General features: G+C 34.3%; 1 protein-coding gene across 2 annotated transcripts; it reads right to left on the bottom strand.

Moving 5' to 3' along the window:
* Positions 1–3,397: 3,397 nt before the first annotated feature.
* LOC107623374 (E3 ubiquitin-protein ligase RGLG4) lies at positions 3,398–11,325 on the bottom strand. Of its 2 annotated transcripts, XM_088485990.1 has the most exons (12): positions 10,595–11,323; positions 6,672–6,756; positions 6,236–6,376; positions 6,040–6,153; positions 5,678–5,775; positions 5,524–5,603; positions 5,169–5,274; positions 4,971–5,098; positions 4,542–4,668; positions 4,013–4,069; positions 3,579–3,668; positions 3,398–3,505 (listed from the first exon to the last, which is right to left on the bottom strand). In XM_088485990.1, exons 1-11 carry the CDS (start codon positions 10,919–10,921, stop codon positions 3,582–3,584), a joined length of 1,350 nt encoding a protein of 449 aa, XP_088342116.1. In that variant the 5' UTR covers positions 10,922–11,323; the 3' UTR covers positions 3,398–3,505; positions 3,579–3,581. The 2 variants fall into 2 exon arrangements, with proteins under 2 accessions (XP_088342116.1, XP_016181094.1); XM_016325608.3 differs by having other exon boundaries at positions 3,398–3,668; positions 10,595–11,325.
* Positions 11,326–14,491: the final 3,166 nt, after the last annotated feature.

A 14,491-nucleotide genomic window follows, 5' to 3' on the forward strand; every position in this document is an offset into this window, starting at 1 on the left:
GCACACGATTCGCACGGATCCTGGTCATGCGCACGCGTAACTGACATTTACGCATCCCTCACCTGCACGCTCCCCCACGCGTCCGCGTAGGCGACGCGTCCGCGTGGGTTGCGCCGTGCCACTCAATTCGCGCGCTGCCCCGTTCAGCGTTCCGAAATCTTTTTCTTTTCTTTCTTCTTTCTTTCTTATCTTTTCTTTTTCAATACTAATTCTTTCTTCTTCTTCTTCTTCTCTCTCTTCACCCCTTCTTCCTCAACCCCTCTTATTCTTCTCCCACTCTTAATTACTTCCCTATTTTCCTCTTCTTCCTCTTCTTAAGGTTCTTTTTCTTTCTCCTTTTCTACTTTATATTTTTTCATTTTTATGTTGGTGTTAGAGATTTATTTGGATGATTACTTTATTCTATATTTGCTTGTGGATACTATGAGAAGTAATGTACCAATTGACATTATAGGTCTCATATTTGCTTGAATTACTTACCTTGCCTTCCACTCTTACAAGTGCATATCAAGTGTTTGTGAAAAGGCCAACATGGCATTTTGAATTATTTTCTATTCTAATGCTCTTTCTTTCCTTCCATGTGATTCTTATTGTTGAACTTAATGCTTGAGTTATGCTTCTCATGCCTCTTACTTGCATGCCATTATCCCTCTTGCATCTAGTTGTATGACATGCCTTTATGATCTTCATTGATGTCTTACCTGCATGCTGTAGCTACCATGCACTCAAGACATTGTTTATTTCCGCGGGCATTTACTATCACTTGGAATTTCTTCCTTCCGGTTCTAGCTCTCTATATTTAACATTTTTTCCCTCTTTCTTTATTCCTTAGGATGGGTACCAAGAAAGGAAAGGAGAAGGCTGCTGACAAGACACCGGCAAGGCAAGGCACTAAGAGAACCTTGGCTAAGACACAACCCTCTACGAGCGTCAAGCCGTCCACAAAGCGGATAAAGAGAATCATCAAAGTTGATGAAGCTGAGAAGGCTTTTCATGCTAGAGACTCTGCACGGTTCGCTAACCGTTAGTGTGAGCAGATGTTCCCCATCTTGGTTGAGAGGAACTACAATAATGAGCACCTACTCATTCTTCCAACACACTTTGTGGATTTGTGGAGCCCCGCATCGAGAGGAGACAGTGGGGATTCTTGCGGAGGTAACCGCAGGGGCCAATCTATCATGGGTAGTTGAATTCTACTCCAACTTTCACCTGCCAACCCTGCAGTCTGTTTATGTTCGTCAAAAGCAAGTCCCTGTCTCCGAGGGGCCATTCAGAGAGTTTTGGATCTTTCACCCAGACCAGAGGGGTTGGACGCCTATCAAGAGACCTCTTTCAAGCGCCAGACATACCAGTTTGACTGGAATAGCGTCCTCGGCGTCATTGCACAACCTGGTAGCACATGGATCTATGGACAACATCGGACTCAACCTAAGAGCATATCAGCTTCCGCACTTACCTTAGAGGCTCGCGTGTGGGCACAGATTATGTTCCACTATGTCTTCCCGAGCACCCACGAGTCCACCTTCACTGCAGACATAGCTGTTCTCATCTGGTGCATTCTCATAGAGCAGCCTCTCAATCTACCAAGGCACATCCGGCAGGCCATGGGACACGTACAAATTGCGGACAACATTCCCTTTCCCGCATTGGTTTCGGATCTTGTCTCTGCAGCAGGCGTTTCCTATAGGGCTGGGGATACCAAAGTCATGATCCCAAGGGCTGATCAATATGTCCCAAATGAGAAGTATACCAGACCCCAGTACCCTCTGCTAGCCGCTACCCAGGCCCATCTGTGGACACCCCTCCTACTTTCGCCCCACCGTCACCCACATCCCTTATTCCATCCACTGCTCAGATGTTCCTTCAGATCCTTCAGAGGTTAGACCAGCAAGACCGGCAGTTGGAGTGCATGGAGCGCCGCAACAAGCGCCGATACACCTATCTGAAGGAGCTCTTTGTTAGCGCATACCCACCTCCAGAAGAGAAGGATACCCCGGACTCTACTTCACCTACCCGCACAGGGAGCCAGGCCGAGCCCACCTGTGGAGGTGATGCTACCAGCCCCACCTTGTTCCTTACGGATGGCACGGAGGACCGTGCCAAGCCTTAAGTGTGGGGAGGTCAGCACTTGACTTCCGGAGGTAATCTCTCTCTTAACACCAATATGTTATTTTTTCTTTAGTTAGATAGGATAGATTGCATGATAATAATTGTTTGCATATATGTTCTGCTTGGTTGAAATAATGAGTTTCTCTTCAAGACCCTATTCTAGAGCATTTCACTAATTCGAATTGAAAAATTAGTGTTACACTTGTTTGAAGATTGTAATTTAGAACATAGTTTAGAGCTAAGAACACACAACCTGTGAAATTTTGAGCTTAATTACATGGTTACATTATTTAACCATGATTTTTTTCTTGTGTGTTTTCTTCTCTATGATTGTAATCTCTGCTTTGCTCCATTCTATATGTCCATTGTTTAGTATATATTCATTCATACATATGATTGAGGCCATCATTTGTTATTAGCTCACCTCTCCCAAATAGCCTACCCTTTCATTTGCCTTTGTTTGCCACCTTGAGCCTTTTTAACCCCCAGTTGTTCTTTATGTTACCACATCACTAGTCTTAAGCGGAAAAACAAGTAATTACCCCAAATGAATCTTTGATTAGCTTAAGATAGAGATTGTGTGTCAATTAAGTGTGAGAAAATGTGAGAACGTTGGTTGATGAGAGTGTGTATTGTCTTATTGACAAGTATTGAAAAATTTGGGTGTTACTCACGTGAAATTATGAAAACCATATACATTGATTTACTATGCTTCCAAAAAAAATATATATTTAATATAGGAAAATAAAACCACCCCAAATGTTAAGTTCAATAAAAAGATCAATGCATATGGAATGAACTAAAAGAACATTCAAATACATGAGTATGTGAAAAATACAAAAGTGAAAATATGGGTATCTAGGCATAGTTTTAGAAGCATCTAGAATGTGTGTATGTTAGGTGAGAACTTAGGTTAGTGGAAGATTCAAATTATAGCTCACTTGGCCATATATATATATCCTCACCCTTACCTTAACCTCATTACAACTTTAAAAAGACTTCATGATGTTTGCATTTGTACACTAGATATTTGTTGATTGGTTAGATGAAGAGCAGGGTTTTAGAAAGCATGATTAGAGGAGACTAGAATGGATTAACCCTAAACACCTAAATGATTAGAGTGCATATACATTTCCAGTGAGAGTTCAATGCTTGATTCTATGTTCTCAGCTTTTATGAGCTATCTTCCCACAAGTTTACTTGCCTATTATTGTGTAATTTGAATTAGTGGAATCTGATTTTTGTTTATCTTAAAAACAAATTAGAATTTTAAAGAAACACATCCAAATTTCAGCACACTGAAACCATTCTTGAAGAGATAACAAGCTATCATGTTACAACAAATAAGTGCATTTTCTAAGAACCTAATAAGCCACACCATCATCATTCATCAACACTTGCAAGGCATTTATCATACACATCCTATATTTTATATACAATGTCATACATTATTTTGATTTTGATTCTACTAATCAGCCAGTGAATACCCTGAGACGACTAGTGATCCTCTCACGGCATATGGGACAATTACTTAACCTTGATGCACAATCTCTGCAAGTCTGCTCCCCCAAAAATATAAATATATATATAGTTAGAACTTAGAAGTTAAAAACCACTATTAATAAATAACTCTAAGATACTATTTTTATCTGTAACCAAACATTCCTTAATGTTTGTGTTTGGCATGTATCTCAGGATAAAATGTATAGAGACAATATAAAGAGACAAAATAGGTCGTTTGAAATCAAGTCATTTTGTCCCATAATGACAGAATATTTTGCCTGTCTCTGTATTTATCTCATTCTTCAAACAAGTTATATAACTTCTTCTTTGCATTTTTATCATGAGAAAAATATCAAATAGAGCCCGATGAAAAAAGAGTTAGGGATTTAATGAGGCTCACCATGTGGCCACATCCAAAAGCCAATTCCTTTGCATTAGTGAGACATACAGGGCAGGCCTACAAAATTCAATTGGTTGCATAAATGATAGAGCATGCAATATTTGATGATACAAGAGAAGACCCTGCTATGTGTTCATGTATTTGGAGACATGATTCTAAATTTCTAATGATTATCTCAAATTCTGTAACTGTGGTGTTATGGAATATTGTTAGACTCATTTGTTGGAATAGTGTATCTTTTCAAAGTGCATTCCTTTTTCTTGCTTATGTCTGATTCTATGTAAATAATAATATACCAATGCCAAAGCATGACAAAGTATGCATCCATGAAGATTAACACGAAACTAGTCATCAAGCAACTGCAAAATTGAAAGAAAAAGTAAAAATTGTTCAATGAATAACTAATTACTAAGCAGAATTTTTTTCCCTCAAGCCTTTCACATTACTTGTACCCAAAGAAAATCAAACCTATGTCTTATCTTGTACTCATCTTAACAACGTTGACTATGGAAGTTTCAGTTAGAAATACCGTTTGGTTTCGATCATCTGGTGGTGATGCTTGTGCACTGCTCATTACATGAACAGGGGGAGCCGGCCGGGAGTAAGGAACTGGAGGAGGCTTTGGAACTATTTTCTTCGCTCTTCCTGTTACACGTCTGTTGTCCAAACTCCAAAGAGACAAGCATAGGAAAATTTTAAATACCAACTAGCAAATCCTTTCAGATATTCAGTTAAACAAACATAGATCTAAAAAATATAGACTCAAGTACCAAAATTACCCACCAAAGATCATTTTTAGTTTTTGGGTAGATTTGTCAAGCAAATCAAGTCTTTTGGGTATATATAGAGGGCAAATTTTTGTACTTTCATGGGTAATTTTGTAAGCGAAATCATCTTTTGTGGTAATTTTGCTGCTTTTAAGCTAGGAAATCCTACGCTAATGTGACAAGGATCATACCCAAGTATTCCGAATTCAACGGTTGCTTTGTATTGGAAAGGGATCTCCATGAGTGCAGCTAGAGCAAAAGCTGCTTCTTTCTCAGAGGGGCCAATATTTTTGGACATTATGCCAGTGAAGTTAACAAACTGCATAAAAGGGTAAGTAGGATATTTTCATTGCGACAGAGTGCGAAATTTTCAGCTGCAAGTTCTATACCTGAAAATTGTCGAAACCACGCGCCGGTATCTTGTCATCAAACTTCTGCATGTCTTCCCATGGACCATCACCAACCCCAACCAGAATAATTGCAAGGGGGTATTCACTGATATCAGAAATTAAATATTTACTGTTATTCAGCAACTGCATTTTCTTTTAGGCAAAGCCAAGTACGTCTCTAAGCATGATTTAACCTATCAGCATCTAATGGAGAAAACTAATCATAGAAAATCACCAATTTTACATTACTAAAATTGTTTAAGGCTAACAAAGGCTAATCAAAAGATTGGAAACAACAAAATGGTATAAGCATTAATAGGAATGCTGTAAGATTATCAATCAGATCTATGTCTACCTTGCATCAACTATAGCTTTGATTGTCTTCTGTTCTTGAGGACTCAGTTCTCCATCTTCAGTGTTGACACTCCTAGTAACCTTACAAATCAAACAAACTCATATGAATAAGATTAGAGAGAGACACATGCAAACACATAAACATAACTATGTACCTGCCCATCTGCAATGATAACCAACACATGGAATTGGCCCTGATTTTTCTCAACAATGTCTATTGCAGCCTCGATCACAGGAGCATAAGAAGTTGGTCCTGCAAACAAAAACCAAATCATTTCTTCACCAAACATACTGAACTAAGGCCTCGTTTGGCATTTGGTAATTGTCTCTAGACAGAAATACAAACCTATTTAGAGAATGAGACAAATACAGAGACAGGCAAAAGATATAGACAACTAGAACACCAAGGACAGTGGAGACAAGGATATAGACAACTTTTTGGTCTTGTTTTTTATCCTGAGACACCTAACTGATTGTAACAAAAACACGCTTAAAAAAAGCTACAGATGAAAATAACCTGAAAGTTTCAAGTTTGGAACTATCTTTTGGTAGCACGCAAGAACTTCCTCAAAACCATGACAAGGTGTATGATCACTGTGAAAGCTAAACACTTCTTGATCATGGGTTGTTGCTGCACAATAATAACAAAAAATAAATAAGTCAAATTGATTACGCTTGTCAATTTTTCTTATCATACAAAATTTATGACTTACCATCACCAAAGCCAAAACATGGAATCAAGTTATCATCATCAAAGGGAGCCAAAGTCTTGCCAACAATAGAGATGGCCTTCTCATAGGGGTTTGATGTGTCTCCAATGGCATGCAGGCTTCTATTGTTGAATGAGATTCTGCCTTCAATAACAACATCGATGCATTGGCTTCATAATAAGTTAATTATTCCAAAATGTTTCAAAAATTATGATCCAAAACCCATATTTTATTTTCTCATGAAATTCTTAAATTTGGTTCCTATACCGTGCCAGATTAGGATTCTCTCAAGGTTTAAAATAACACATATCCTCATGAATCTTTTTCTATTACTTATTATTTATTCTTTTGGCTTTCTTCTATTTTACTATATATAGTAATTGAATCAATCCTGAAAATATGAACATGAGAGGATCCAAATCTATGTGGTACAACCTACCAGTCCATTCATTGCTTTTTGTGAAATCAATTCCAAGGATGAGATTTGATGATTCTAGACCTTCTTTCCTTAAGGCAGTTGTAACCTGTATAAGTAATCGAGATTCATTGAACACAAATGATATATTAGAAACTTTATTTTATTTATTTATTTTTTTAAAAGTCTATTGAGAAGAAATATTAGAAAATTTGAACTAATGAATAAGGTTAAAACCAAATTTCAACCCAAAACCTTTAGTTAACGAATTTATGAATTATGAGCCGTAGATAATATATATCTCCCTTAATCTATTTTCAACCAAACTCACATTATATCTTGGTGATGATAAAAATAATTATTATTAAATTATGGATTGTGTTAAAATGTATGTCAACTTAAATTTCATAAATCATACATCAAAATAATCCAATAATATATATTTATCTAAAAATGTATATGCTTTCTGGTTTCATTAAACATTTTTCACGAAGCATTATTTGGAAAAGAAGGTAATAAGTTAAGCATTTTATCATAAAGCCAAGGTCCACCTCACTTTTCTTTTCTTTTCTTTTCTTTTCTTTTTTTTCTTATGGATAATCAATTGGCAAAGTAACAGTATTATATTTAATATGTACACATAAAAACTCAGCCAACAAATCATTTATCATGTACTTATGTATGTATATTTTACATTTTAATATGTATTTTATAAGTGTAGCTGATTTGGTAGTTGATTTTTGTTTTTGTGTACTTGCATAGTTGATATTTGATTTCAGTCTCACTAAACATACTTGGAAAAAAGGAGAAGGAGTTTTAAAAGTGACGAAACCTCAAGGTCAAATTAGCCTTTTAATAACAAGATTTGGATGATACTGGTTCCCAAACGGCCAATCCCCATTCCCCACCAAAAGAGAAAAAGAAAAAATAACATTATTATACCCCTGCATGGTGTTTTAAATAGAAACATCCAACAAGTTAAATAAGTAAGTGACTGAAGTAAGCTTGACCCACAAAACGCGTGTGTACCATGCTATGACTATGAGTAATGAGAAGTAGGGGTGTTCATGGATCGGATCTGATTCGCGTATCCGCGGTGTTTATCCGAATCCGATCCGAAAATTGTGGATATGGATCCGATCCGCAAGGCTTTCGGACCGGATCGGATCGGATCCGCACACTAATCGGATCGGATTGCGGATTTTGTGTTGGTATTCGCATATCCGCGTATCCGCAAAAATAAAGAAATAAATAAGTAAATATTCTTTTTATGTTTTATTTCAACTAATAATTATCATATATGTTGTATTATTTTAATTTATTATTTTAAAAAAGTAGGTTTAATATTATTTTAAGAGTAAACATATTTAAAAGAATAGAAAAATGAATTTTATTGATATTTTTTTAATAAAAATAAGCTTTTAAAAATATTTTTGTGTTTTGCGGATATATCCGATATCCGATCCGATTTGCAAATGTGCGGATCGAATCCAACCTTAAAAACTGCGGATATTAGATCCGATATGATCCGATCCGATGATTTTAGTGCAGATCGAATCGAAATGTTGGCCATATCCGATCCGATCCACGTGCACCCCTATTGAGAAGTAGAGATAATGGGAGATGATGCACGATGCACAATGCACGATGCATTGATAGAATATGGTTGAAGCTTGATTGAATGGAAGTATTGGTTCATTCTCATATGTACAAAGGTACAAGCAATTTATTTATAATATATAAAAGCTGGTACCAACCTTTTTCATAATGAATTTAAGCTATTTTTTTTTGTTAATGATGCCACATCAGCAATTCTAATGATTTAGCAAAAGATTAAAATTAACCAATCACTATTTAATAAAATATTTTTAAAAAATTCAAACAAAAAACTCTTATTTATTATTATTCAATTGAAACATCAAGTACTAATTAAATGTAATAAATATATATTAAAAGTGTCATAATAACGATAATTATAAAAAATTTCAGTTACAAATATTCAAATTCTACGACGTATACATATTAAGACTCTTACTACTCTTTATTTCTTAATCTCTTATATTACTTATAAAAAATTTCTTAAATTTAATATAACATTTTTATATGTTTTTCATTTTCATTCATTTATTTTTTTAATTATTTACAAAAAAAAAAACGCAAATTAAAATTCCAAGGGTTAATGAATGCAAAACACATTACTGTAAAGAATGGTATAAAATTAAAAAAAAAATATTTTAAGTAAAGATTAAAAAATATCAATTTATGTCACAAACATCTAAAGAATAAAAATAACATTAATATATGCAAATATATAAATAGAATGCAAATATATAAAATAAAATATAATTGATGATAAGACATAGTATTTATATGACATGATTGTTGAAATAATAAATAAAAATTACATTACTTCATCATAAAAATTACATTACTTCATTTGAGTTATAACTCATACCCTTATTATAATATTAATTTTCTAGCGCGCTGAAAGTAACTTGTCCAGACAAAACTACGTTCTTTGCTAAGCGCATTAATTAAATACAAGTTCTTGAATTTTTTTACTTTACTATCTCAATATCTTTAAAAGATTCTTTAACCGAATCTTTATTTCTTACAATTAACGAGGAAAAATAATAAAGAAAAGAGCACATCCTACAAAATACGGGAAAAATAATACAATTGATGAGGAAATTTTGAAAAAAATGTCTAATTTCGGGTTACCGGTCTATAAGGAAAAGACTTGCTAGTTAAATAGAATCCAACATTTTGTTGAGGATCAAAATGGATTAAGAAAATCCTAATTTTTCTCAAAAAAAAAAAAATTCTAATTCTAAAGAACAAATATACTTATTCGAACTAGATATCATGCTAATAAATATTGAATGATTCTAATAAAGACCAAGAAAGATACTTAGAAACACAAAAAAGTAAGTTTCTGCCAAAATTTAGAATTTAAGTTCACCTATCTCCCTTTGACAATTTAGTATACTTTTAACTTCAAGAGATAAAATTTGAAATTTGAAAGCAACAGCCAAATTTAAAATCTTGTTTACTTCAAAAGTTGTGTTTTTAATATAACAACTTTGAAAGATGTGAAAGACATATTAGTCTCTAACAAATTTTTTATTTTATTTATGTAAAAAACCACAAGACAAATTAAACATAAATTAACTATATATAATACTTAATTAATGGTTATATCAAGAAATAGTTATAAAATTAATTCAATTCTCAAACATAGGATTAATATCTTTACCTTGGTAACAAAAAGTAGGTAAGTGTTAAAAAAATTAAAATATTTATAAGATTTTGAACTTTTCAATTATATTAAATAAAATACATAAAAAAAAAATCATATTTCAATTTTATTAATGCTTTTTTTTTTGGGTTGTTTAAGTTGACCTTATTGAGCTACTAAATTTCTACCACATAAGTCACCCAAAAAAAAAAAAATCTACCACATAAAACAATTTGACTTGGTCATCTATATTCCAACATTTTATACTAATCGGATTATCTCAAAAAATATCCCAAACTCGGAGTCAACTAAAAAATATCTCAGCCGCATTTTAAAATCAGAAGATGAAAAAGAAAGAGACTTATGAACCAAAACATATGATAGGTGAGAATGAACCAACAAGAGAATTATCAGCACAAAAAGCTCGAAAAAATAGAGAAATTCATACATATTCTAACTATTTCTAAGGATGAATGTGATATAACGATAGGTGAGACATTCATAAATTAAATTAGTTTTATATATATTTTTATCCATAAATCCAATTCTTAGAATTTTGTTTTCACAATATGCATACAGATTAAACGGAAATAATAAAAAAGTACACTAATAAGAGTATATTTTGATTAGGCAAATGTGTAACTTTTTTCCCCAATCGAACATACACTAAACATGTTAATGAGAAGGAATAAAGATAAAGGAGCAAAACCTGTTCAAGAGAAGTGAAATTATCCTTAATCAAAGCATATTTCTTTGCTGCATCCTTCTTTCCCATGGCTGCTGATCCCTCCTGTCCTGACTTATTTTGTGCCTTAGACATGGATTGTACTCGTTGTGGTTGCAGCGGAGGCAGTGGCAGCGAAGGATACTGTGGTGGAGCTAACTGTCGCGGTGGCCTTAATTGTGATAACGATAAAGGTCTATTGTCAATGGCTGAAGAATTATTATTACTATTATTTCTTCCACCACTTCCTTTGGTATTGTTTCTTGAAATTCGAGCACCACTGTTTTTGTTTCTGGCTATGAGGTTGCCCATGGCATCTTCCGCTATAATAAAGGCGTTACAAGAGATGAATACATGTTTTTGTGTGCCGAGAGAGAATTTATAGTCAAAAGGAATATTGAAGGCAAAAGAAAGAGGAAGGTAGAGCGTCTATTTGAGACTTTTGAGTGTGGAGCGGTTAGCTACTTCCTAGAAACCACTGGAAAAGGTCTATTTATTCTGATCTGATAGAAGAAATAAGCTAAGTAGGGGAAAGTATCTGATTCTAGCTTACTTTGTTAGCTTGCTTACCATAATTTTTTTTGAAGGTAATAGAAAGCTTTTCTTTAGTTTCTTGCCCAACACATAGGCTGAAGAACACAAAATAAATACCAAAACTGGCTTTGCGTGTCATACTGGTGTAAACATTAAACTCTGCATTTATGCTCTGAATCGACAACTGTCATTTGCATACTCATGTATAAATTTATGGGAAAAAGACAAATATGTCCTAATCTTTTAAAATTGTAATAAATTAGTCTCTCATAAATTTTAATTAGATTTATTTATTTTGTGTCTTAAAATTATTAAAAAGTTTTTATTTGAAATAGAATGTATTTGTTTTATATTTATTAAATAAAAAATTTAAAATCTTTTACTAATGGTAAGTTTATTATGTATCTTTAGGTATTATTTTGGGAGTTGCCTTAACTCTTTAAATTGAAGATTGAAGTTAGACTCTATTGCAGCATTATAGTTAGAGAATTTTTTGTGTTTAGCATTGCTCTAATGTGTAAATGTAGAGTGTATATTATATTGTACAAGTTCACGACACCAACTAATCCCAACAGGTTATTCCTTGGGTGCCCCTTCTTCAAGATAAGATAGTTATATACATTTTGAAGTAGATTGATTTAGTTAATTGAATTTTTTTTTAAATTTACAGTTGAAAAATCCATCCCACTGTAAAATTTTTGTTTGTCTTAATGATTATGTTACAGAAATTAAAGGCACAAAAAATTAATTTGTGACAATAAGATTGATAATGTGAAAGAGTATTTGTGCAAGAATAAAGTGGAACAGAAGCTGATTAAGTTGGAGAAGAAATTGGCATATATAGAGAGGAAGAAAAAAAACTAATATGTTGGTTGTTCTTGTATGTTTGTTAGTAACTAATGTTGCTGTATTTGTCATTAAGTCTTGAAAATAGACAATTAAAGAAGGTCTATTATTGTTGTAATAAAATGTGATATGAGTTCACAAATTTCAATTATTTTATCATTAATAAACGATGTTATTCTTTCATTTAAATCTATAATATTATTCTGTCAGTGGGTAATTATCACATCGATAATTCCTTCCTCTGTTCAGTTATTCTGCTCTTTCCTTCTACCCTTATCTTCTACACTCAATTCTGCCCTAACAGTAAGGATACTAGAGGAACCGTAACAATTGGGATCGGATCTGGTGGTAGTAAAGGTGTGGGAGACTAGGAGATGGGTGCTGGAGAGCTCTGGTGAATGACTCTTTCGGCTTGACGGGTTGAGGATGAGGTGGAGCCACCTGCAAGGACTCCAACGCTCAAGTCAGTGTCTATACAAGAGGCGGCTGTTAGAGTTAGGGTTAGGTGACGTACCTCTGGGGAAGGATATGTCCCTCCCCCTTTATAGTCCGTACTTGGCCTGTACTTCGGGTGGGCTCTTGATAGCCAAGCCCATACATCTGGAAGCTTCTGCCAGTTGTCCAGGTTCACGCAGGAGGGGAGGTGACGTGCGAGTCACCTCCCGGTTCGGGCTCGGTAAACCGTCGGATCGGCCGGACATCCGGACCCAGATCTTTGGTCTGTTGGGTTGGGTTGGAATAGCTATATATAGTAAATAATAGTATAGCTATGTGAATTTTATTAAATATTTTGGTACATTAAACATTCAAACATAAGATATGATAAGTTATTGAAAGGATTACAATCCTAGCAACATAAGCTAACATAACAAAGTTGGTTACCACAAAGCACCAAAGATTTGTCAAAAAGATGCTATAATGTACTATATACCAAAAAAACAAAAAGCTTAATCTCAAGTAACTTCTTAAAGTAGCTTAATCAATTCTTTGGTTTGTTGATTCTTGGAGTGGGGATGAACTAATATCCTTTGAGTTTTAGTGTTTGCTGCAGTTAAAATCTCTGGTCCTCCACTTACTTCTGCATTTAGTTGCTATGATGGTGCTGTAACATATTATTTGTAAAGAGCCTATTTACTAATTGTTGCTTGGGTCTAAAGGAAATTTTGGCTAGCCTTGCTAGAACTTGGGCTAGAGGTTTGAATGGTGCTTGGCTTGGCCTTGTAAGGACTGTAGATACAGACATTGATTGGCTTTCTGGAATAGGTTGTCGTTAGCTCATTGTTGGACCTGAGCTAGCCTGTAAAAAAATATGCACTTGCTTGAGTTACAATCAACAAAATGTATTCACAATACTTGACTTTTGCTTACTGTAGACTATGGTCTTAGAGAAACTCTATTGATGGTCTTAGAGAAACTCTATTGTCCATCCTGAATAATTACAACACAAGCATTCGTCACATGGGTGTTATAATAAAAAAAAAACAACTCAATCATTCACTTTTTTATCGGACGGATAGATTTATCCTTGAATTTTATCTTTGGTTGAGGTGCAGACTGTGACAGTGTAAGCTTAGCTTATGCTTAGTCATTTTTTGTGCCATGCTTTGCTCTTTTTGTCTTAGGTTTTCAGTTGTGATTTGAAGGTACTCCTTTGCATGTTTTATAATTGTGCCCCTTCTCACCACATTTGCTGGAAGTTACCTTGAATGTTTTCTTCAATTTATCCCCTTGTATCAGATCCTTAGCCAGAATCTTTTTTTTTATGCATCTTAGGTTTCCTAATAAGTCATTTTATTATTGGTAGGTCTAGTTTAATCAATCCAGTTCTAGTCCAAAGTTCTTCAGATGGAACTGGTTGAATACACTGACTATATGTTGTATGGAATGAGTCCATACACAACCACTTGTAGACATAATCCTCTGGTTTGTTAATCATAAATCGGTTAATTGTCATTTGTAACATGAGCATGTGTGCTTTATAAGATCAACATCAATCTTCATGTTCTTGCGACTGACCTCAAATCATTTCTTATCACGGTCACTAATCCACTCAGTATGCCATCTATTGCTAGATTTAATCATGCAATCAAGCCTCTTCTATTGAACAGGTGCAACCTTTCAATGTATGGAGTCAAGAGTGTAATGTGTTTAGTCATTCTTCTCATAAGATAACATCTCAACTCCCCGCACATTGTTAAAATGGGCTTGCAGCAATATTTCTCAAATTTTGCATTCCATAATTCGCACATGTTGCTGGTCAGACTATTCACTTTAGACCATGCCTTCGGATCAAAACTAGTTAGATAAGTTTATGCATCTTCATTATTTTTTATTTTTTAGTTTCTCCATGCTTTCAACAAACTCTAGGGAGTTGTACAATTAGCATACTCCCATACACTCTCTCTCACCTGCAAGTCCTTGAATTGGTTTATGAAGTTCTTGATTCATGAGCATCTTCAATTATTTTGAGTCATTATTTCTTTGAATAAAGTTAGTGACCTC

This window comes from Arachis ipaensis, chromosome B10 (genome assembly GCF_059453495.1).
Source record: "Arachis ipaensis isolate K30076 ecotype BB chromosome B10, ASM5945349v1, whole genome shotgun sequence".
Classification (NCBI taxonomy): Eukaryota; Viridiplantae; Streptophyta; class Magnoliopsida; order Fabales; family Fabaceae; genus Arachis; species Arachis ipaensis.

Bases quoted from the DNA above. Each gene is read 5' to 3' on its own strand.
- LOC107623374 (XM_016325608.3), bottom strand. From the start codon at position 10,921: ATGGGCAACCTCATAGCCAGAAACAAAAACAGTGGTGCTCGAATTTCA. The intron at 6,154-6,235 runs GTAAGTCATAAA...ATTATTGTGCAG, and splicing joins ATGTTTTGGCTTTGGTGATG to CAACAACCCATGATCAAGAA. The intron at 5,099-5,168 runs GTATAGAACTTG...CCTTTTATGCAG, and splicing joins GTGGTTTCGACAATTTTCAG to TTTGTTAACTTCACTGGCAT.